The sequence below is a fragment of the Esox lucius genome, chromosome 23 (assembly GCF_011004845.1).
Source record: "Esox lucius isolate fEsoLuc1 chromosome 23, fEsoLuc1.pri, whole genome shotgun sequence".
In the NCBI taxonomy this organism is placed as follows: domain Eukaryota; kingdom Metazoa; phylum Chordata; class Actinopteri; order Esociformes; family Esocidae; genus Esox; species Esox lucius.
This window is the reverse complement of record NC_047591.1, coordinates 14780520-14803105: the sequence shown is the minus strand read 5'-3', so window position 1 is coordinate 14803105 and position 22586 is coordinate 14780520. Positions and strand designations below refer to the sequence as shown.

Sequence of the window (22586 nt, the reverse complement as noted above, 5' to 3'; positions counted from 1 at the left end):
ATCAGAGCTGGAATCTAATTTTGATGTCCTACGGAGGATTGCACTGTACACGCGTGGACATGCAAAGTGTAAACTTTGATGTGGTAGCCTATTTGTTCTGTTTATAAACCTTTGATTTATTTGAGAAAATAACCCGCAGAGAGGAATTAAGCTATCTTTACCGGAATAAATGAGAGAATTCAGAGTGGGACCTGTGAAAAACGGGAGTTTCTCATACACTTTTAGCCGGAGGACTGCGGCTGGAACGAGGTAAAGGGATTTTGCAACAAGCGCAGCCACTGCTTCAACCATCATACAGGCTACTACGCAGTACAGAGGCATTTAGAGCAAGGGGGGGGAAAAAACTGCATTTTGCCCGTAACTCTAGGTTTTATGAAGGTTGAAGGTGCCTATTGCTGGAAATGTGACATTGCCTGTGTTAAAGCCAGTGTATTTTCATCCATATTGGTTAAACCATGTGTGTTATTTCTTCCCGGATAAATATACACCCATTCACATATTTTAAGTGACCTCAAATATATATATTTGGTTCCAACAAGAAATATTTTGTTTGCCAAATGGGATAAGGGAATTGATTTCCCTAATTAAATAGCCTACAGTGTAGGGCCCCCTGAGTAAGTGTGTAGCCAAGAAACCTCTAGACTCTCTGGACTGGTTGCAGAGAGAATTCTTTGGCACTGTTAATGTCTTTGGAATTTGGAATTCATAAAACTGTGTTGGGGGGGGGGGTGTACTGTCCTTTACAAACGGTGTCATGACAATTATATAACATTAAAGAGCTAAAATGTTTTATTAGGCCAAAAATAAGCAATCTTCTGAAATGCTCCAACCCATGTGGAAGTTCTGTGTAACACTAATCTTCCTGGTTTATTTCAGCATTCTGCAATTTGTACAGTGGGGATGAAAACATTCAGGTGAACACACTGGTTGCTTGAATGGAACCTCCAATCTGAGTTTATGTAACGGGTTTGAATTGTTATTGAGAATCTTGCCAGGGACATTTAGAGAAACCGTTTATTCAATGAAGTGTCCCAGGTACAATATGGAATCAAACACAACACCAACCACTGCATGTACAGACTACTGAAAAAATATTGACACACTTCCTAAACATTCATGCACATATTTCCTCATGTTACCTCATATGATGTCTGTATATGGCGCTATTAGACATTATAGGAGTTTTTATTTTGTCACTTGGGGTTCAAGACTTTTTTTAATTGAATATACTAATCAATGAGGTATAGACTGTAAAACGTTTTCTTGGAAAGGCAAGACAGAGAGGTTGTTAGTTCACAGTAATGCTGACATACCAAATGAACATAATCATAGGAAATGAGCCATTGTAAGTCCAATATGGGTGGAGTGGCTTAATTCGTCAGCAACAGTGAAATATGACATCTAACTAAGTGCTAGTCTTTTCAATTCTTGCCCAGAATTGGATTTCCCCTCTAGTTCTTTCTAAACACATTAGTAATTTCTGATCACCCAGTATCTACTGTTTGCAACTCTTTCTGGCTGAGAGCGTGGTTGCTACAATGCATTGATCGTTAAAACCAGGGCTAGGTGACTTTGGAACATAGATGTACCACATTTTTATGGACCAGCACTGGCCAAGGACAGGTCACTGGCCACTTTATTTAGAGTTCACTCCCCAGCACTTTCGGCCTTGTCGCCCCTTGTGGCTCTATATAATCATTTATCCAATTTATTAAAATGAAGTGTAAAAGCCGTGTTATAAGTCACATGTTACCGTAGATGTTGTAAAATGCAGTGAAATGTCTTTGCTCCTAAAACAGTGAATTTGGTTAAATAAAGCAACTAATGTTGAAGCGATTTAAACAATGCGAAAGTACACGTTCGGAAATCCAAAAATCTAATAAACCCATAATAACGCCAGATGGAAAATGACCAGTGCTCACAATGGAAATGGTACAGCATTGTAGATTGAATGTGTATTTGACAGTGTGTATGTTGAGGGAGAGTATGCGTGAGTCCACAGGGTCCGTGAGTGTCCATGGAGAGTGCAGTTTAAGTTGCAGGGAAGATATGCTGTTAGTTTAACAGTATGATGGCCTGGGGATAGAAGCGTTTTTGATGGCTTTTTTTCTTTTCTGCGTCGTGTGTGGAAAGTATCCCGGAGGACAGGCGGTGGGCCTCTGATGGTGTGTCGCACCGCGTGTTGCACTGACCTCACCGCCCTTCAAAGAGCTGGCCATCTTTTGACTTTGAGGCAGAGGTTGTTCACTTGGCAACACCCTGGTGTGGCTCAAGTCTCCATTGTGTCACCCGCATTCTTAATGAATGTGTTGAGTACACCGCCCCGCGGTCTTGGGTGAACCTTTGGTGGTGGTGGTGGTGGGGGGCTGTGTTGAGGTTGCCCACCCTTAACAACTGGGGACAACCCTGGAAGTCATGCCTGGGTCCGGCCCCCCGGGGCTTCAGATTTCACGGTGAGCTGTCAGGGGCCCTGTGGTGGTGAAAGACGAACTGTCTTGTGATGAACTGCATCCCAGGTGCTCCTCATTCCCAGATCTTGATGCGGCGGTGGGCAGTGCATTGATGAGGTCATTTGTAGCTCTGAGGCCAGTGGTGATGGTGTGTTGGATGGTGATTGGCCTCTGAAAACACTTCATGATTAACTAGGTGCCGTTGGATGGTAGTTACTGGAACAGGCCACCTTGGCATGTTTGGGTCCCGGAAAAGTAGTCAATTTTAAGAAGCAGATGGGGTTCCATTGGAAAGGGAAAGGCTGGATGTCAGTGACCACTCCTGATAAGTAGTTAACATGCTGTGAGGGTGTCAGGGGCAGCAGCCTGGCAGGTGAGCATGATGATTGAACTACTTACCTTGCCTGCGAAGGGTGCGAGGCTTCTTTCCACATCAGCAGCGGGGTTCTCACCTGGAGCACCGGGTTGTCGACCTTGAAATATGCGAGGAGGAGGGAGGGATTCATCAGTGTTTGTGGCGCGGCTCAATAATAGTTTAAGTCCCTGCACATTCTTCTCATGTCTGCCCCATTGAGTTATGACTCTAATGTGACCTTGTTCTGACCATTTGCCTCTTTGATTGGTTTGCATATTGGGACATAGCTGGCATGTTTGTACACTGTGATGTCTCCTTACAGACATCAGATGCGATTGAATGCACATTCATGCTTCCGTTAATTCATGTATTATTATCTTTTAAATATATTTTTTAATAGTCACTACAGGGAAACCATCCTCTTGATGAACCCAAATATAGCAAGAGTGTCACTGTACTGCATACCCTGGGCTGTAATTACAGGTGGCCTACCAGGACCTAAGATGTAATTAAAGTTAATTCTTAAAATACATATAATTTTAGCTCAGTGTGCATAGCTGAAAGTTGCCTTTTTAAAAAAGAATATGGAAACAAAGGGCACACTCTCCAAACAACTGCTAATTATTTGCTAGGCTGATGATTAGATACAATCATGTTTAGAGGATTTATGCACCAGGTCTTCAACTAAGAAAACTGAAAAACCAGATCCAGTGTGGCCCTTGAGCCAGAAAGGAGTTGTTCAACCCTGCCTCTCACACTGGCGTAAAAGTCTCTTATTCATCTTATCCAACTGCACATGTTTTTGCCTGCTTGTCAAATCCTTCTTATACATATAGCGCTTTAGAATAACAACATATGAATAGCCTAATGTATATGTAATATTCACATAAATATTTAATGCCTTGAAAAGAGATATTTAACACTAGTTACCCCCCAGGTAACTTGTTGCAGGCTATGGCTACTGGCTTTCTCTGCCCCCTGTTGTCAATATAAGCTTCTCTTCTTTCGGGGTTAACGGCTTATTGCTTTCCCCAAGCTGCTTACATTAAACTTTTGAGGCTGCACTCACAGGGAGTGAGAAGAAAAAACTAATTTGCCGTGCATCCCTGAGTTAGGGGATTTAGCATGTGACCCATTAAAGTAAGATTTGTCCGTGTGTGTAGGTTTAAAAATGCTTTTCTTTAAGATTGATCAAATAATTGGAAAAAGGCTAAACTGTTGTGGGTTTACTAAAGATGAACAGTCTGAGCTAAACATGGAACAACAACCTGTCTTGTTACTCGATGTCTCAACAATATTCAGTGAGTACAAGGTTATACAAAAGCAAAGTATATACCCCAAAATATTGCTTTTATAGCATACAACATGTCTCCTTTGACCTCCATGATATACTCCATCATGCCTTCCAGACACAAGGTTCAAAGTAAGTTGGGGAACAAGGTTCAAAGCGTGTGCTTATGTTATCTTTTGGATCAGTTATTACAATCTTCATGGGAAGTTATCTTTTATAAATTGTCTTTTGTAAATTGCCTCTTTTTAAAAAATCTCTCTCTTTAAAGTTGTCTTTTGTCTCTGGACAAGTAAGAATAGCCTGAAACACTGAAAGTCCCAACCATCCCACACTCGAATGCGCTTGTTTAAGCATTCTTTGGTCTTGCAAGAAAGTGCCTATTAGGGAAGGTATTTATTTTTTCTTGCTTTAGAAGTCTATATAATAGAATTGATTTGCAAGTTAATTTCTTCCAACAATAGATTGAAAGCTAAGTGGTCAAATGATTGTAGGTGCATCATTTGTTCAGTCATTTCCAGCTCTGAATGAGATCAGGAAATGGTAACCACAAGGGCACAGTAAATTGTTATCTCATTCATCTCACTGGGGGACTTTTTTTAATGGTATGAATTAGGCTACTGACTTCTAATAGCGTAAGGCTAAATACCTACCGCTAATAACCTCCCCTGAGTCCATCAAAACAGACAGCTCTCAGTGTGCCTCAGTCATTTCGTTTACCACAGGTGAAGGCTAATTTGGGGTTATTACCACAATTTCAAGCTTGGCTCAATACCCCATTATTAAAAAGTCTAGTCAGGTGAAAAGTTCTGCATAGGAGAAATTGTTAAAGGGACGATCCACTGTAAAACACCGTTTGGGGTATTTTTTTTTCCATACATGATTAGGAGTGCGGAGGTGTTTCGGACAATTATGCACCACAGCAGTATTTTTCATATTTCAGCCAGTGTGGCATTCATGTGGTCAACCAGGGATATCCTATATTATTATGGAGATGACACACATGGTGTGTTATATGCTGTGTGGTTCATGTAGTTCTGATGTCGGAGAACTCTCTTCTTCCTTGGAGAACTTTGATGAATGTTAGGAGAAGATAACAGCTGCTTCACAAGAATGCTTGTGTCGCTGAAAGACCAGGGATGCTTAATAATGAATTTCTACTTACACTTGAAATTGGGTGTTTTTTCACCCTTTCTGCATGGATTGCCTGAATTTGCTTTGTTTTGGGGGAGAGTTTGTGGATTTCAGCAGTTAGAGCACCTGATATATTTTCGGGCTTAATTTCATTTTGCTCAATTTTGCGTTCAGTGATTGGTTAGAAGTTTGCACACCTCCCTTTGTCCCATTGTAAGATCATCCCTCTGCCCCACAAACTGTGCGACAGCGCTACATTCGACTGTGCAAACAACCCGGTCTTTAGCACTAATTGACAACTATCTAGCTGAGGTAAAATAACTCTGCCACCAATACGGCCACTGATTTCCAAAACGATAACAAATTGCCCGTCCGTTAAACCTAGTTGTTCCGTCAACAGTCAGCTGGCAGTATTATTATTTTTTTAATCCTTTGCATGCCTTTTTTAGAAACCGAACGGCTTTAAACCTTTGATGGTAGTGAAGCCACTTCGACTCAACTGAGAATCTGGATTTGTACCTCCCTTCCTCCGTAACTCTTTTAAGGGCATTAGCAGACCAACACTGGCAACATACACCGCTGGAAAGGTCAGTCTAGGCTCAAGTTTCCGGCACTGTAAGAAATGTTAAGCACTAAGCACACCCTGACACTTTCAGTGTTTGGGGAAATCAAATCGTATTTGGGGAATGGTCTGTGATATTGTTATATTCATGCCCATCCTTGGAACTCCTCTGCCATGCCTGCTATCTGCCGCCAGCCTGAGCGACAGAACTGGGTCCTTGCCTGCTTCATTACTGTAACCTTTGTCACCATGAAAGTGATTTTGGCTGCCTGGGGATCCGTCTACTGGCAATAGATTAAGTCCCATTAATTTAATTTTTAAACAGGCAGAAAGCGGGGGAAGTCTGTGCTGTGTTTCAAAAGTTAAAGGTACAATTTACTGTGCTGTGTTTCAAAAGTTAAAGGTACAATTTACAATTTACTATGCACCATACTCTATTAGTGTGCTAGCTAGGACTGGCAGGATTGCATGCCCTGTCAGACCCAGTAATCCATTAACGTGTACATGATATGGGCAACAACTTGAAGATATACTTCTAGAATTCTCCAAAATATGGTTTATTCCGCAATTCAATACATCATTAATTCAACATTAAAAGGATGGGTTTTGAGACCAGTGCTTGTTTTGAGATGTTTAAGGACCAGGTACTCAAATGTTTTCATAATGAAGAGGTTAGTGTGACAGGTCTGTAATCATTCAGGCAGGACCCACTTTTTTGGGGGACTAGAACAATGATGGAGATGTTGAAACACAAAGGAGCACTAGATGCAGTGACAGATTGAATATGTATGAAAACTGAGTAGAGTTGATCTGCACAGTGTTTATGTTTGGAACGAGAGACACTGTGCGGGCTGCCAGCCTTCCTGCCGCTCTGTTTTTCAGTTTGTTTACCTCCAGCTCTGTGATGTCAATGATCAACATGGTGGATAGGGAAAATGGATTCGAAGGTATCTCTCATCTGTTGGTGATTTAATAAATGGGAAGACACTAAGGAGTATAATAACACCAAAATGTTGTCTGTAACATGAGGTTGATAGATCTCAGGATCTTCCAGGGGGCGTGTCTATAGTTAAAAGGTGCTTAAATTGGCCTCCTTTGATATGATTTTCTTTAAACATAATGAGAATGCTGAATTTCATCTTTGTTAGAATTACCAGAAATATCTTCTGGCACGGAATCCTCACACCAAGACCACACGATCAGCCCAGAAAATGGAGCATTGATTTTGATCAGTTCTGCAAATGTGTCTATGAAGTGGGCTAGAATCTTGTTTGTCATGACTGTGTATTGGTCATAAATTGTTAAAAATGCATCATGACGACATTGAACATGATGTCTTCATGTTCAATGTCATCTGCTGGCCAACCACTGCTTTCCTGCCTTGTGTGGCAATTCATTTGCCAGTATTTCTTCAAGAAAAGAACACTATTCAGACAACCTTCAGCTAACCACTTTTGGCCTCACTCTGACCATGTTGCAGGAAAACAACTGAAGCATGTATTGTTTCCTAATTGCCAGTGGATGTTTGTTGTTTTCCAGGACTGTGCCAACCAATTTAGTCAGTTTTGTTTGGGCCTTTACAAAGCCTGGGGCCAGTTGCTATGGCAAGGGATTGTTTGCATCCAGTCATCCAGCATTACCTATGTGGGTTGTCCCCTCATCAGCATGCTCTATGCAGTTTGAAATATTAAGCCCCCCGCCACTGTGAATGCCTCCAATGTAACATCTAGAATGTTTTTGAGGGAAAAAATAAATACCACATGCACCTGAATTGGGTGACTGGATGAACTCATATTTTGTGGGTATTTCTTTAAAAAAATAAAAATAATTCGGAAATAGGCATTTCTGCAAATAACTTTTAGCCTTGTAACGTGACATGCAGAACAGTTGTAGAGGTAATGGATAATAGTCCGTTGTATCATATCTTCGCCTCCAATGCTTGCACAATACCCACATTTTGTTTGCTTGTCCTCGGGTTGTATTCTAGTAACTTTTACTGAAGAATGCTTAGATTTTTATGATATACTTATCAACATTCTCTTGGAAAATATATACTGAAATTAATTTGTCATACATGGCAGGCCTATTGTTAGGGTATGGTTCTGGCCTTGTTACTATACTTGTTAGGGTGTGGTGCTGGCCTTGTTTACTATACTTGTTAGGGTATGCAGTTGGCCTTGTTACTATACTTGTTAGGGTGTGATGCTGGCCTTGTTTACTATACTTGTTAGGGTGTGATGCTGGCCTTGTTTACTATACTTGTTAGGGTGTGGTGCTGGCCTTGTTTTCTATACTTGTTAGGGTGTGGTGCTGGCCTTGTTTTCTATACTTGTTAGGGTGTGGTGCTGGCCTTGTTTACTATACTTGTTAGGGTATGCTGTTGGCCTTGTTACTATACTTGTTAGGGTGTGGTGCTGGCCATGTTTACTATACTTGTTAGGGTGTGGTGCTGGCCTTGTTTACTATTCTTGTTAGGGTGTGGTGCTGGCCTTGTTTACTATTCTTGTTAGGGTGTGGTGCTGGCCTTGTTTACTATACTTGTTAGGGTGTGGTGCTGGCCTTGTTTACTATTCTTGTTAGGGTGTGGTACTGGCCTTGTTTACTATACTTGTTAGGGTGTGGTGCAGGCCTTGTTTACTATACTTGTTAGGGTGTGGTGCCTAGTGTATACACTCACCTAAAGGATTATTAGGAACACCTTTTCAATTTCTCATTAATGCAATTATCTAATCAACCAATCACATGGCATGGCAGTTGCTTCAATGCATTTAGGGGTGTGGTCCTGGTCAAGACAATCTCCTGAACTCCAAACTGAATGTCAGAATGGGAAAGAAAGGTGATTTAAGCAATTTTGAGCATGGCATGGTTGTTGGTGCCAGAGTGGCCGGTCTGAGTATTTCACAATCAGCTCAGTTACTGGGATTTTCACGCACAACCATTTCTAGGGTTTACAAAGAATGGTATGAAAAGGGAAAAACTTCCAGTATGCGGCAGTCCTGTGGGCGAAAATGCCTTGTTGATGCTAGAGGTCAGAGGAGAATGGGCCGACTGATTCAAGCTGATAGAAGAGCAACTTTGACTGAAATAACCACTCGTTACAACCGAGGTATGCAGCAAAGCATTTGGGAAGCCACAACACGCACAACCTTGAGGCGGATGGGCTACAACAGCAGAAGACCCCACCGGGTACCACTCATCTCCACTAGAAATTGGAAAAAGAGGCTACAATTTGCACGAGCTCACCAAAATTGGACAGTTGAAGACTGGAAGAATGTTGCCTGGTCTGATGAGTCTCGATTTCTGTTGAGATATTCAGATGGTAGAATTTGGCGTAAACAGAATGAGAACATGGATCCATCATGCCTTGTTACCACTATGCAGGCTGGTGGTGGTGGTGTAATGGTGTGGGGGATGTTTTCTTGGCACACTTTAGGCCCCTTAGTGCCAATTGGACATCGTTTAAATGCCACAGCCTTCCTGAGCATTGTTTCTGACCATGTCCATCCCTTTATGACCACCATGTACCCATCCTCTGATGGCTACTTCCAGCAGGATAATGCACCATGTCACAAAGCTCAAATCATTTCAAATTGGTTTCTTGAACATGACAATGAGTACACTGTACTGAAATGGCCCCCACAGTCACCAGATCTCAACCCAATATAGCATCTTTGGGATGTGGTGGAACGGGAACTTCGTGCCCTGGATGTGTATCCCACAAATCTCCATCAACTGCAAGATGCTATCCTATCAATATGGGCCAACATTCCTAAAGAATGCTTTCAGCACCTTGTTGAATCAATGCCACGTAGAATTAAGGCAGTTCTGAAGGCGAAAGGGGGTCAAACACAGTATTAGTATGGTGTTCCTAATAATCCTTTAGGTGAGTGTATATGCAATACTAATGTGCTTTGCCTTATGAAAATGGCAACAAATGTTGTGCACAAATCAATATGTGAATGTCTATTTCTATAGAGTCCAATTATCCTCAATAATAATAATAATGGAAAATCTTTTTTACTCTTCCAATAAGTTCATTTTGGATATTAGATTTTTTTTTGCTGGTAATCAGCATACTTACTACCCCTCTTTGAACTTACTGTGCAGCAGAGTCCTTCCCCTCCCCTGGTTAGGTTGCAGAGAAGGCCAGGCTAAACGGAACCCTAAGTTTAGATCCAGGTTCAGTGAAGTCTATATCATACACTCACATAGCCACACTCCCTGGGTAAACAGATTGCCACTGTAGCCCCTCAGCTGTCAGAAAAGGCAGGCCTTGGCCATGTGCTCTGGCTCTGGAATTACCAAAGAACATTCAGACTTGGCTTTAGTGACATCTTGGAATACAATCAATTGCCTTTTTAGATTGGAGCCATGGTAGGTTTGTATATGGTAAGTACAAATTCTCTACTGATGACTAAAAGTTTTTTTGGTATCACTAGAATGTGGTGATACCAAAACAGAGTAGATACAATGATTGAACGACATGTACGCTATGTGTACATTACTTTTGCAATGCTCACACCAGCTACATGTCTGGTCTAGTTTATGTCAAGTATGCTAGATACAGCTCCAGTTATCAGGTCTCTTCAGGTTGTGCTTGCATCTGGTTGTGTATGAATTCCCAATACTAATAGGGATATGATGATAGTTTTAGGATAGAGGGGTTTCAATACACATTTTCATAGATGTGTCCTTACCAAGTCCTCTTGGACTTAAGGCACATTGGTCTTTTGGTGCAACTCTGGTCGGAACCATGTCAAGTGTCAATGCTACCGGTACACTGCAAAACATATATGGCTTAGCAAGTATATTTATCTTATGTTCAGGTTAAAAACCCCTACCATCCTTAAAATGTGGTATATTTTTCTTAGCAAGCTAGATTATACCGCTTGGTGTTCAGAAAATATGCCTTGAATATTGTGTAATGTTTCTTGTTACATTGGCAGATTATTTCACTTTATTTACATTGGCAGATTATATCTCCTCAAATATAGTTAAATTGTTTTGTTCCATTCGCAATTTTTTTTGCAGTGTATTATTAAAGTGGAATAGGCCATTATTCACTTGGCAAGTGGGGAGATCTCAAGTTAAATCCAGTCTACAAGTTTGGATTTGTAGATGAGGCTTTTCTCAGCCAACTGGAGGATGTTTAACTAGTCATTACAGGTACATCTACGGTCGTTACATTAACACATGCAAGTAACTAAATCAATATTAGATTGTATGTTAAATGTTAGACTTAGTATTTGATTAGCAATATTGTGCCATTTATGTCAGGGAATGTAGCATAGTGATGATAAATTACAGTGCATTTCACATTGTTTATTGAAATTTAGCATGAGGCATCCACAGTTAATTTTCTGTTGAAGACAGATGTTTTCTAACAGGCCAATTTGGAGAGGTTTTTTTCTGAGTCTGATGACATTATACTTGTTCCACCCAGCAACCATTAGTTTTGATATTTACCCTTAACAAATATAAAATGTAATAAAGAACTAATGTCCAAGGGTTCCATGCTGCTGATATCAGATGTGAAAATTATATTAAAAAGTATGAAATGAATGCACTCACTATCCATACCGCATGAGTGCGTAAGTGTATTTTTATCAATTAATCAGCTGTTTGAAGAATGGAATTGAATACATTAGGGGTTCACCAAATCACTACAATGCATTATACAATACAATCCCCAAATATAATTTCCATGCAAACATTTAACACCTGGCAGCCTCCTTCCCCCAAGGTGTGTGAAACATGGGAATGGTCTCCTTCACAGCCATTTACCAGGCAGCTTTTGCCTGGGGATTCTGCAGTAACTGTTTTCAGTTACAAATCACTCTGCCAGTTCCCGGTAGAACACAGCAAAGCCCCGGGGGTGTCTAAAGGCTTGTAGATGTGGTGTGTCTGAATGACTGCCTTAGTCAGGGAATGCCACAGTAACCAGATGTGGCCTGGAGGGACACACGCGGCAGGATGCTGTCAGACCAGAGCAGACATGACAGGAAATTGTTGTGTGGCTGGCAGCAGGTGTGATGGAGATATCGGGGCTCATAGAGACGAGGGGACTGTTTGTGCCTCGTGTCATTCGAGAGTCGAGTTAATGATCAAAAAGTGCATAACGGGACAAAACTGATGGCCTCTACGAGAGAGAAATAAAAAATGACGCCGAAATGCTGGACATCTGTGTTTTCACTGGCCCGGGAGGCTGGCAGTTCAGATCTGCACCGTTGCGTCTGCCTGCTGCATTGCCAGGTTTGTAATGAGTGCCTTTCAGCTGAGGTGCTTGTGTCAGCAGTTTGAAGGGCTTCTCATGCAAGAGACCAGAGAAAGCTTTCCCGTAGGCATTACCAAATGGAACCGCTCTTGTTGGATGTGGCCTTAGAGACAGAAAAAGGAGCTCTGTTTCAACAAACAGAATGAAATGGTAAATCTCTGGGCTTGCGTAATTTAGATCTATAAGTTCGAGTGTTTTCCAGAAATATTGTTGCTTTTTTCAGAACCAGAATTGTGGTTGCTGTGGCCGCCATTCATGTAAATGGCCTGGGTTTAGAGTAAAACATTTTTTTATTGGACACAGATGGGAGCAGTATGGCCTTTTGACGTAAGTCTCGCTTTAGCTGTCCCTCGCTCTCTTTGAGTTGGAGGGCTTTTTATTCACAGACCAACAACGTGTTAGAGGGATTTAGCCACAGTTAGACACATTTTCAGTATTTCCCTTTATGGCTTTGAGGCTAAAGGCTTTTGAGAAACTGAGCCCTGGAATGTACATTTTTCAAGTCCCACAACTGACTTCACCTACTGTCCATAGAAGTGTTTTTGTAGACTTTGTTAGAGCATTTTAGAAAAATTATAATACAAAAACTTTTGGTCTGTCAACATTTAGAAGTTCCCACTGTATGCACCAACTGTAAATAATGAATTGTTTTTTTAAGTATTTTGCATTCCCAAAAGTTTGGATGTAAAATTAAACAATTACCATTGAAGAAATTTGTCACTGCATAAATGTAGGGTGTTGAGCCTGACTTTCCACTGTCAGGGATACCTGTAATATTTGGTTTTAACAAATGGGCTGTGATAGAGTTTGATCAAGACATCTTAGATTTGAATTTGGGACTCTTTAACATCCATGATAATGCTTTTTGTTTGCTTGATTTCTACAAGATGCCAATAAGTTATTGAAAATAAGAATTGGTTCTCAACTGTCTCATCTAATTAAGACCATTTATCATAGGCATATTTTAAAAGTTTGTTTGTCCGTACTCTAAATTAGGATTTTGGATGAAAACAAAATGTCCCTAACATTGGAGTAATCCTTGAATTTCTTATAACCTCTGATTTAATGTTTATTAGAAACTATATAGGCTAGGTCTACTGAAGAGTATTAATCATTATGCATCGTTTGTGAGTTGTTTTACAGTGATTGTGAACATTTTGATAAACATTGAACTCCCAAAGCTATGTGGTAAATCCAGCTTTTTAATTTGTTTTACAGAATGCTGAACAGAACCTTTGTAGTGCCCCCTTGTGTGCAGGAGGAATGACAGCGCCCCCTCGATGAGAGCCATGGAGCTGAAAGTGTGGGTGGACGGAGTGCAGCGGATCGTATGTGGTGTCACAGAGCTCACCACATGCCAGGAGGTGGTCATCGCTCTGGCCCAGGCCATTGGTGAGTCAATACAGTACATTATATTTGACAGCAAACATAAGTGAACTGTCCCCTAAAGCTTTCTGTGGATGTAATCCTGCATTCAAAACTTGTCGTTGTGACAGAGGAGTGATATCTCGAGGAAGGTTTTGAGCTCTGAAAAAAAAGCAAGAATATATAGATAAAGACGTTAGCTAGTCTTACAAAGATACATATTATGTTGCTTAAGATAATGTTAGCCAACTTTTGTTTGTTCTGAAATCTGATGAGATGAGACACAAACGTATTCTAGAGTTCCAAAAAGTGAGTGTATGTATGTACGTATGTATGTGTGTGTGTGTATATATATATGTGTATATGTATGTATATATGTCTATATGTATGTATGTATGTATATATATGTGTGTATATGTGAATATGTATGCATATATATATGTGTGTATATATGTTGTTCTTTCAGAAATATTGTTCTAAGTTGTTGACAGTTTAGTTTTTTCCAGTGGTGTGTGATGTCAGAGTTTAGCATTTTGGATACATTGTGGTTGAGATCATACCGGAGTACCCTAGAAAGGACAAGTTGGGGGTGCCTATTCCTCTCTTTGTATTGGTGGATATGTCCCATTATTTACCCAGACCATGACATCAAGAAGGGGACTGTGGATTGGTCTCACTACGTTCATACGGTCATCGCACTAGATTGCTTTGAGAGAAAATACTATAGGTTGTGTAAGTGTTGCATTAGAAAATAAGAATGAGGTATTTAGCTTTGTACATGTTATTCCATTCCATCCATGCATAAACATATGTATTATTGTGGGACTGAGAGTTAAATTCTTCAGTACAGGAGTTATGGCCCAGAGCCTCTTTTGTATGTTTTCAGTCTTTTGTCCGGCCCAGGACACTTTGGTGTGAAAGGTCTGATTCAGCTGAAGTGAAAAATGTGTTCCTTTCATGGGGTCCCTGCTGTTTAATAAAGGACTGTTGCTTGTGCTCCTATCTGCAAAAGAATACATAGAGAACACACAGACACTTATTCCTGTCTGGAGGAGTTTTATTTATCCTTACTCCAAGCCTAGCATGAATGGAAACTAAAAACTGCTCATAGAGAAATTGTTCCTCTTCAGTATTGTATTTTTTTGTAGGATCCCCATTAGCTGCCAAGCAAGCAGCTGCTCTTCCTGTTGGGTTCTTCCTGGAAAAAACGACCTATTATTCTGAAAACTCTACCGGGCTAACCCACTAAACTATGTCTAAAAGCAAGTGGGAGGGTTATTGTGAATGGGTTTCCCTGTACTGAACTAAGGTAAAGAGTTCAGATTTGGTTTGGAGCTGGGTTTCTGAATGCAGGAGGGGAGAACTGTGACTCGTCATTGGTGGATTAACGCTGTCCTGCTTTTATTGCGTGTAGTCTAACCACTGGCCTGTATCATGTGCTGCCAGGTATTGTGCCCACTCTTCCAGAGAGGGCTTGAAATACGTGAGGATGAAATACCAAAACAATCATTATTACACTTCTTTTGTAGAGCTCTAAACGAAGTAAAACAATTAGCCAAACCATTATTGTCTTTATCCCAGGGCGTACTGGCAGGTACACGTTGATCGAGAAATGGAGGGAGACGGAGCGCCACCTAGCACCACATGAGAACCCAGTAGTGTCCCTCAACAAGTGGGGCCAGTATGCCAGCGACGTGCAGCTGGTCCTCCAGCGCACAGGACCCTCCCTCAGTGAACGCCCCAACTCCGACGGGTCGGCCCGCGTACCGGAGCGTGGCCTCTACCGCCAGAGCCTACCCCCACTGTCCAAGCTGCGCCCGTCGGCGTATGACCGCTCACTCAAGCGCCGGGAGCCCAAGCGCAAGTCCCTCACCTTTACGGGCGGGGCCAAGAGCCTGAGGGATATCTTCGGGAAGGGCAGAGACACTGAAACCAGGCAGCAGCAGCAGGGCAAGAGCGTGGCGTCCGTGCCGCCCAGTCCGTCCCGCGAGCTGGCGCGCCTGGTCCGGCTGCAGAAGGACAAGCTCCAGCACCTGGAGAGTCGACTGCAAGGCTGCGAGGCAGAGCTACGGGGCTGCGATGGCAGCGGCGTTTCCGTCGAGGGTCAGGATTGCAGCTTCACACCAGACGAGGAGCTGGTACGTCTGGAGCAGCAGCTCCGGAGGAATGAGGTAGAGATGTCGGAGGAGGAGTTCTGGCAGAACGAACTGCAGATCGAGCAGGAGAGCGAGCGGCAGTTGAGGGACCAGCTCCAGGAGCTGACCGGACGGGTGAGAGAATGCGAGGCCCGGCTGGGGGAGTACCTGAGCCGAATCCAGAGCATGGAGGCCGGCCTGGAGCAGGAGGCGGAGCAGAGCAGGCAGGTGGACGAGGAAGAGGCCCGGGTCCAGCTGGGGAAGGTGAGGGCGGAGCTAGAGCAGCAGGCTCAGCACACGATGTGGCTAGAGAGCAGCTGCAGGGCTGTGGAGCGCTCACTGGGACAGTCCAGCAAGAAACTACAGGTGAGATTTTAATGATGACTGCCTGTGAATGTCCTGGCGCTTGTTTTGGACTTTCCTTTTCTTAGTGGTTTTTCCGTTGATTGCACTGTCCAGATGTCACAAAAATTCAGCCTCATTTGCCAGCTCAAAAGTTCCAAAGAACTTAATAGTTAGCTTCAACATACCAAATCCTAAGAACCTCCAGCCTAGGTTGTGTTTAGGAATGCATGGTATCATTTGTTTAGCCGCATTGCTATGTTAGCTTTGTGCAGCCACACAACAGTTCTTTTTTTCATTCTAGGTCCACACAAAGTTAAAAATGTTAATGAAACAGAGTGTTTTCTAGAGATGAAGACATGATTTTCACATGGTGTTTTGTTTAAAACAAATATTTTCTAGAGATGAAGACATGATTTTCACATGCTAGGTAAAATAGGTAAATACTGAGGACCTTTAAATGTTGCATGTTTTGGCATTCAGCTCTATAAAGGCACTCTGAGCTTTTCTAAAAGACAAGGTAAAAGGGGTGCTGTCAGAGCTGTATTGAATTCAGATTGATTTACCCAGCCTTTTAAAATCTAATCACAGTATCGCATTGCTTGCGTAGAGTATTGTTTTTGAGGTTAGAGTGTTTGATTGAATACAGACCATTTCTTTTTTTGGAACATTTTGGAGTCCTCTGTAATTAGTCTCCATGATGTAATGTTTACTTTCAGGGTTTGTAGACCACATAGCATTGGGTAATTAATCAATGCAATTGATCAATGCAAGTTGGCCTGAAAATAACAACAGATCTACTTCCCCCGACTAGATTTAAGTTACTTTTTTCCTAGGACCAACATTTTCTTAGCTGAGCAGTAAAATGACGGATGACATAAATGGGTTTCACCACCTGCAGAATATGTTACAATAACTGTCTTATTTAACGGTTTTCCGTGCAATATTTCCATACCAATATCTTTAAATGTATTTAGCAGGAAATGCCCCAAGAGGGAGGAAATAAATATTCTAAACATTATAATGAAGCTATACCATTTCTTGTAGTCTGAATCAGTGTGTAGAAACCCACAGGTGGGTACGGAGGGAATTGCAGGTGAGTTGAACAACTTCTGTTGATTGATTGTTTAAGGAAAAGGAGCACGAGTTGGAGCAGCTGACCAAGGAGCTCAGGCAGGTGAACCTTCAACAGTTCATCCAGCAGACTGGCACCAAGGTCACCGTGCTACCAGCCCAGCCCAATGATGAGGGAAACAATGCAGGTACCCCCAAGCATAATAATGTTTTTGCTGACTCTTGGCTCGGCCGTTTGTTGCGTTATACAACACTGCCTCCTAGCGGATACGTTCGGTACACCCACCATGTTTTTCCGTGAAGAGATTTATTTACATTTAAAAAATGCCACAGTTCAAAATCTACTCAGAAACTTCAAACTGAGTACAAGTTTTCATATTGTGCCTTCATCCTCCCTCCGTTCTGCAGACATTCAGTCAGGCTCACTGAAACGACTGGGCTCCTCCCGTCTTCTCCCCAGTGACCTCCGGGCTCTGCAGAGCCCAGTGTCTTCAGGCCTCAACCCTGAAGGCATTTATGTCTGACCCCTGACCTTTACCTCCTGCTGGCAACCATCAATGGCACTCTGCGTGAGTTAAGGCGACTTCTTCCTTTGAGGATCCACTCCTTATCATCTCCATTTAACCTCCAGCCTGTCCTGCCACAAAGTTCTTATTCCTTTGTACTAGCTGAACTTTGACCTCCCTCTCCCATAAGAACACGGAAGACCCCCAATGTTGTTTTGTCAAGACAGAAGCTGCGTATATTTGCCTCATTTCGGCAGAAGTGGCCGACAGCTGAAGAACTCAACCATATCCTTTGCTATCGATCATGAATGTTTAATGTACAGAAGGCCTGTTTTCAAACAGAATGTCACTGTTTTACCCCTACCTCTGTGCACTTCAGTATTTACTCTCAATGATCTACAAGGACTGGCTAGATTTTACAAAATATGGTATTAAAACCACTTAGCAATCTGTGTTTATCAAATGGCCAACTAATGGAATTGTGAAGTGCAGAACACCATGACAATTAAAGGGATAGTTCTATTTGTTTGTGATTTTGGATAATTTCGTTACTACCCAAAATCCAAAAGATGAATTGCCATCTCTGGATGCAGTTTGAAGTAATTTGTAGCATTTGGCTTGCTTAGTACCCCCGCTGGATGTCTTTAGTGGACATTAGCTGCCTCCTCCGAACCAGAAGAAAAAAGTTATTCTAACTGCTCAAAAGCTGGTTTGTCATTTATGGTTATACTCAGTATTTTATGAATGTGGTACTGATGATCCAAAGAAATTCTACTTCTACTGTACCATATTGTCATTCACATTATCGTGCTAATGTTACCATCTAGTGCACGGGTGTCAAACCGATTCCGCTGAGGGCCTAGAGTATGCTGGTTTTTGGTTTTTCCATAAATGTGCTTCCCAGTTCAGACCTAAACAACCAGGTGAGGGTAGAACCTAACCAATTAGTGACCTAATTCATCAAGTACAAGGGGAGAGCAAAAACCTACAGACACACGGCCCTGCGTGGAACCGGTTCAACACCAGTGATCTACTGTATGGGATGACATCAGGTTCCTCAACATCCCTGTTTAATTGGAACCTGAATGTACTGAGGAGATACTTGTGCAGTTAGACACTGCGGAGGCACAAGGGGTGTCTGAATCTGCAACAGAGCCAGGAGACCAGGTGGCTTGAACTTGGGGAATTCTGTCCCACAGCACCAATGTTGATTGTGCAACCACTTTTGAGTAGTTAAAAGCATTTTGTCCTCTGGTTCACTAAGGAGCCAGGTAGTGTCTACCAAAGACTTTAAGCAGTAGGGCTGATCCAACAAAATGCTACAATCTACAACTTTCTTAAAACTGCATGCAGAGAAACAAAAGGAATACAATATTTTGTCTGACTTTGGTTAAGTAGGAATTCATACAAAATGACAAAATAAAGAAATATCCCTTTAATGGAGACTAACTATTAAACAACTTTTTAAATGGTTCCTCGCCCCTGTAAGGAGTCCTATGGCCAGAAAATTTTGCATTACATAATGATAGCATTTTAGTAAAAACACCGGCCCAAAGATTACATTTATGTGAAATTACGCTAGACAGCTAACAAAAAATCCTACATTTCATACCTCAGAAATCTGCAGATACATTTTTTCTTGGCCCACACACTGATTTCAGGGTGAGGAACCGTCTTAAAATAGTGAATTCTTCTTAGTTTAACTGTTGTTTCTGGCCCTGGACGACCCAAAGGAAATCCAGATGCTGCAACTAATGATCTATCTGAGATCAGACCAGAGTTTAGTTGAAAAGGTCTTAAGGGCACAAAATCAGATGGTCATGTGTTATAAGGTGGGGGGGGGTTCAACATGACCAGTCGTAATGTTGTAATCTGAGGGTCAAACTAAATAATTCCAACCTCCAAATGGTGCAGTGTGCACTTATATTATTTGGTGAATGTAAACGCATCTGTATGGATTAACTGAAGCCTATAGCTGACTAATTATTTTGTAGTGTAAAAGTGGATCCAAGAAGAGGGATTCGCCTGGCATGGAGGCCAAGGGCAGGCTAGAGGTGTTGGTGGTGGGGGCGTGGGGTGTCTTTTTTTTTTTGGAAGCTTTTATTTTTGAAATTTAGAACAACATAAATCACAGCTTTTTAAACTGTTTGCTGTATTTAAGGGGGCTCATGTCTCATTCCTGCACACCCCCCCTCCCCGCCCCCCCTCCCCGCTGATCTGTAATTTGCACACTGAGAAGGGAGACATTTAATTTTTTACTAATATGGGCAACCTAGTGTGAGACCTGAAGTGTATAGCATAGTCATATCCAAATGCCTTATTTATACAAGTATATTTCTGTTCAGATGTACTTCAAGAAAAGTAAAGGCTGTTAAGATGGCAGATAGTCATGGCAGCTATGCTCCAGGAATCAAATACACCTTTGTGAAATTGTGCATCATTATTTTTTATTATTAACTTTGTTGGGATTAGATGGCAATAGAAAATAATCTGGACTATGGCTGGCCATTGAGTGTCAGAATCCATCACACAAACCATTTAGCTAAGCTCTCTCAGTATTGATATCATATGGGGATGATGCATGCAAAAATGTTACATTATGCAATTTCTGTGGTTACTCACTTTCATCACTTGGAATCTTTCAGTATGCTCTAAGTTTATCTGTGCACTTTTACTTTGGAAGTCTGTTGACATTTTACAAAGCATGTACGATTTTTCTTTTTAAAGATCATGTCTTGTTTTCTCTCTCTATCATTTTAACCTCATGAAGAACTGTTCTTTAGGAGGTTACAAATGAATTGTCTTACATGGCTAATCGTTTTTATGAAATTAAAAGATGTCTCACATGAACCAAAGCAAGTTAGACAATGTGGTATGTAGCAGTCAGTCTAAATGTACCTAATTTGTTAAAACAGAACATGCTCTGTAAATAGTTTTAAGGGGGCCACTTTCTCTGCCTCCACTTTAATAGTGAAGGATTTGTAATGATATTGGACTCTGAATGTCTCTGGCAATAGGTTGTACAACTGAATGTGTCTCTAGGTCTATTCATGGACGCACACCACACTCAGACTAAATGCTTGTTTCGCTCAGTATTATTGATGTCCGGCGTTGCCAAATGAAGGTTGAGCTGTGTCAGAACTGTAACCTACTAAAACCATGGCTCTTAACAATGTACACAGCAGAGACTATTAGCATGCCTTACTGAAAAACTGTAAATAATCACTACATTATAGTATAGAATATTTTAAAAAGTAATTTTAAATAATGCACAATGCTTACAAAGACAATAGTTGTACTAAGATTACTTCACTTTTTTTTTCTATACTGCTACTTTATGGACCGATTGGTGCATGCACTGATGGCTTGGTTTCATTGAGCTTTTTCTATTGTTTAAATGACCAGAGGCATATGGTGAAAGTGTAATGTGTATTACATTCTTCCACACGGTGTCTGTCACTGCATGCCTCTATCTGACTTTTACTGTGTCATGTCTTGGGCCTAGATCAGTTAATTCACTCACATATGATGTCAAGGATACTGAAATGCAAACTGTTAACACGTATGGGTTTTTGCCCTAAAAAGTGCCCCCGATTTGGTGCTTCTTTGGCACAACCTGTCAATACAAGCCCAAAGATGCAAATTAAAATCTTAAATCTAATCTACGCTATGCATTATGTTTCTATTAGAATTGTTGTTAAATTTTGCACCCACTTGAGCATGGGTTCTCAGTCTTAAGAGGTGGTTGTTGTTAACATGATGCCTATGATTAAAGTTTCCCAGACAGCCTGAGCCTTGTCTCCTGCTAAGAAACGTGTTCAATGGAGTCTCCCGTGAACATGCTCTTTAGTCTAGGTGCTTTTTTCAATCAGTATTGCTGAAGTTCAGTTCTATAGCAAGCTTGACACTTTTCCTTTTTTTTCTCTCTCCCATTTCTCGGAAAACGTCTCCCAGTGTCTTGGTATGCAATTTGTATTTAATCAGAATACAATGCAGACCTTCAGCACTATGGATTGAATCAAACCCTTGTACTAAGCTTACAGTGTTTCCTGGAAACAAGTACAGAGTGAATGATTGGAAGGGAACTGCCAACCTCTGTTGAATGGAGCTGTCACATATGAGAATGACATGAACTAATTCATATTCTCCACAAACATCTAAGATAAATGACATTGCCACATGCAGTATATGGATGGCATCATTGTAAGCTGTTATGAAATGCTTAATAAATCTAGACAGGTATGAACAACTTTTTTTGTTATTCTTTTCTTTTATAGCCAGGTCAACATTTCAATTTCTTGACCGCAATTAAATGTTCTGATGGCCATTAATAATAAAGTAATTATTGGTAATGTTTCCCATAGTGGTGGCTAGTGTGAGGTTACATTTTGGGAATAAATCGGTGGGAAAGAACTCTGCTAAGACCTTTTTTATTTACTTGTTCATGCATTTCTATGCTTAATTTGACAGAAAATACAGCAATTTTTTCTGAAAAAGCAGTGAGACGAATTTGCAATAGTACAAGCCCCTGGACCGCCTTAGGACAAAGCCAACTGGTTCCGACAGGGTGCACACTCCCTACCCACGTGATGTGTGATACACAAAGATTCAAAGGACATCTACTAAACTTTTTTTTTAACTGCCACTGAAGTGATCTACAGGCTCTGAAAGCATTGATTTATGTTGCTGTGATGTCTCCGCATAGTGAGTTAACTGTTCTCTGTCTTCTCAGCCCTCCTTGTTCCTTCCTCTTTAATCTCTGCAGACCCCTGAGACACTTTAAAAAAAAAAACAAGATTCCATCCAATCCTCATTTACTTTAGCGAGTGCCCTGATCCCACTCATATAGAATTACACAAGCGCCTTTTCACACTCTTAGGATGAAACCCTGTGACTAGTGATGTTTGACAACCTGCCCACATGACCCTGTCCCCTTATCCCTTCTTCAGCCTACTGACTCCCTCCCTTTCCTTGCAAGTGCTATATATTTTCTTTATACTATCCTGGTGACATTTCGTAAGGGAGGTATCTTACTATGTCTATGAGAAGTATCTGGCTCCACTGTCAAGCAGGGGCAGTGTGGAGCCAGTAGGCTGTTGTT

General features: G+C 41.4%; 1 protein-coding gene across 4 annotated transcripts; it reads left to right on the top strand.

The window, feature by feature from the left end:
• On the top strand, nt 1-21734 carry rassf8b (Ras association domain family member 8b). 4 transcript variants are annotated; one of them, XM_020043004.2, is made up of 6 exons: nt 5511-5539; nt 5677-5814; nt 13282-13455; nt 15010-15929; nt 17038-17167; nt 17388-21734. In XM_020043004.2, exons 3-6 carry the CDS (start codon nt 13344-13346, stop codon nt 17501-17503), a joined length of 1278 nt encoding a protein of 425 aa, XP_019898563.2. In that variant the 5' UTR covers nt 5511-5539; nt 5677-5814; nt 13282-13343; the 3' UTR covers nt 17504-21734. The 4 variants fall into 4 exon arrangements, with proteins under 4 accessions (XP_010862496.2, XP_019898563.2, XP_034146008.1 ...); XM_010864194.3 differs by lacking the exons at nt 5511-5539; nt 5677-5814 and adding an exon at nt 1-249; XM_034290117.1 differs by lacking the exons at nt 5511-5539; nt 5677-5814 and adding an exon at nt 10160-10178.
• Nucleotides 21735-22586: the final 852 nt, after the last annotated feature.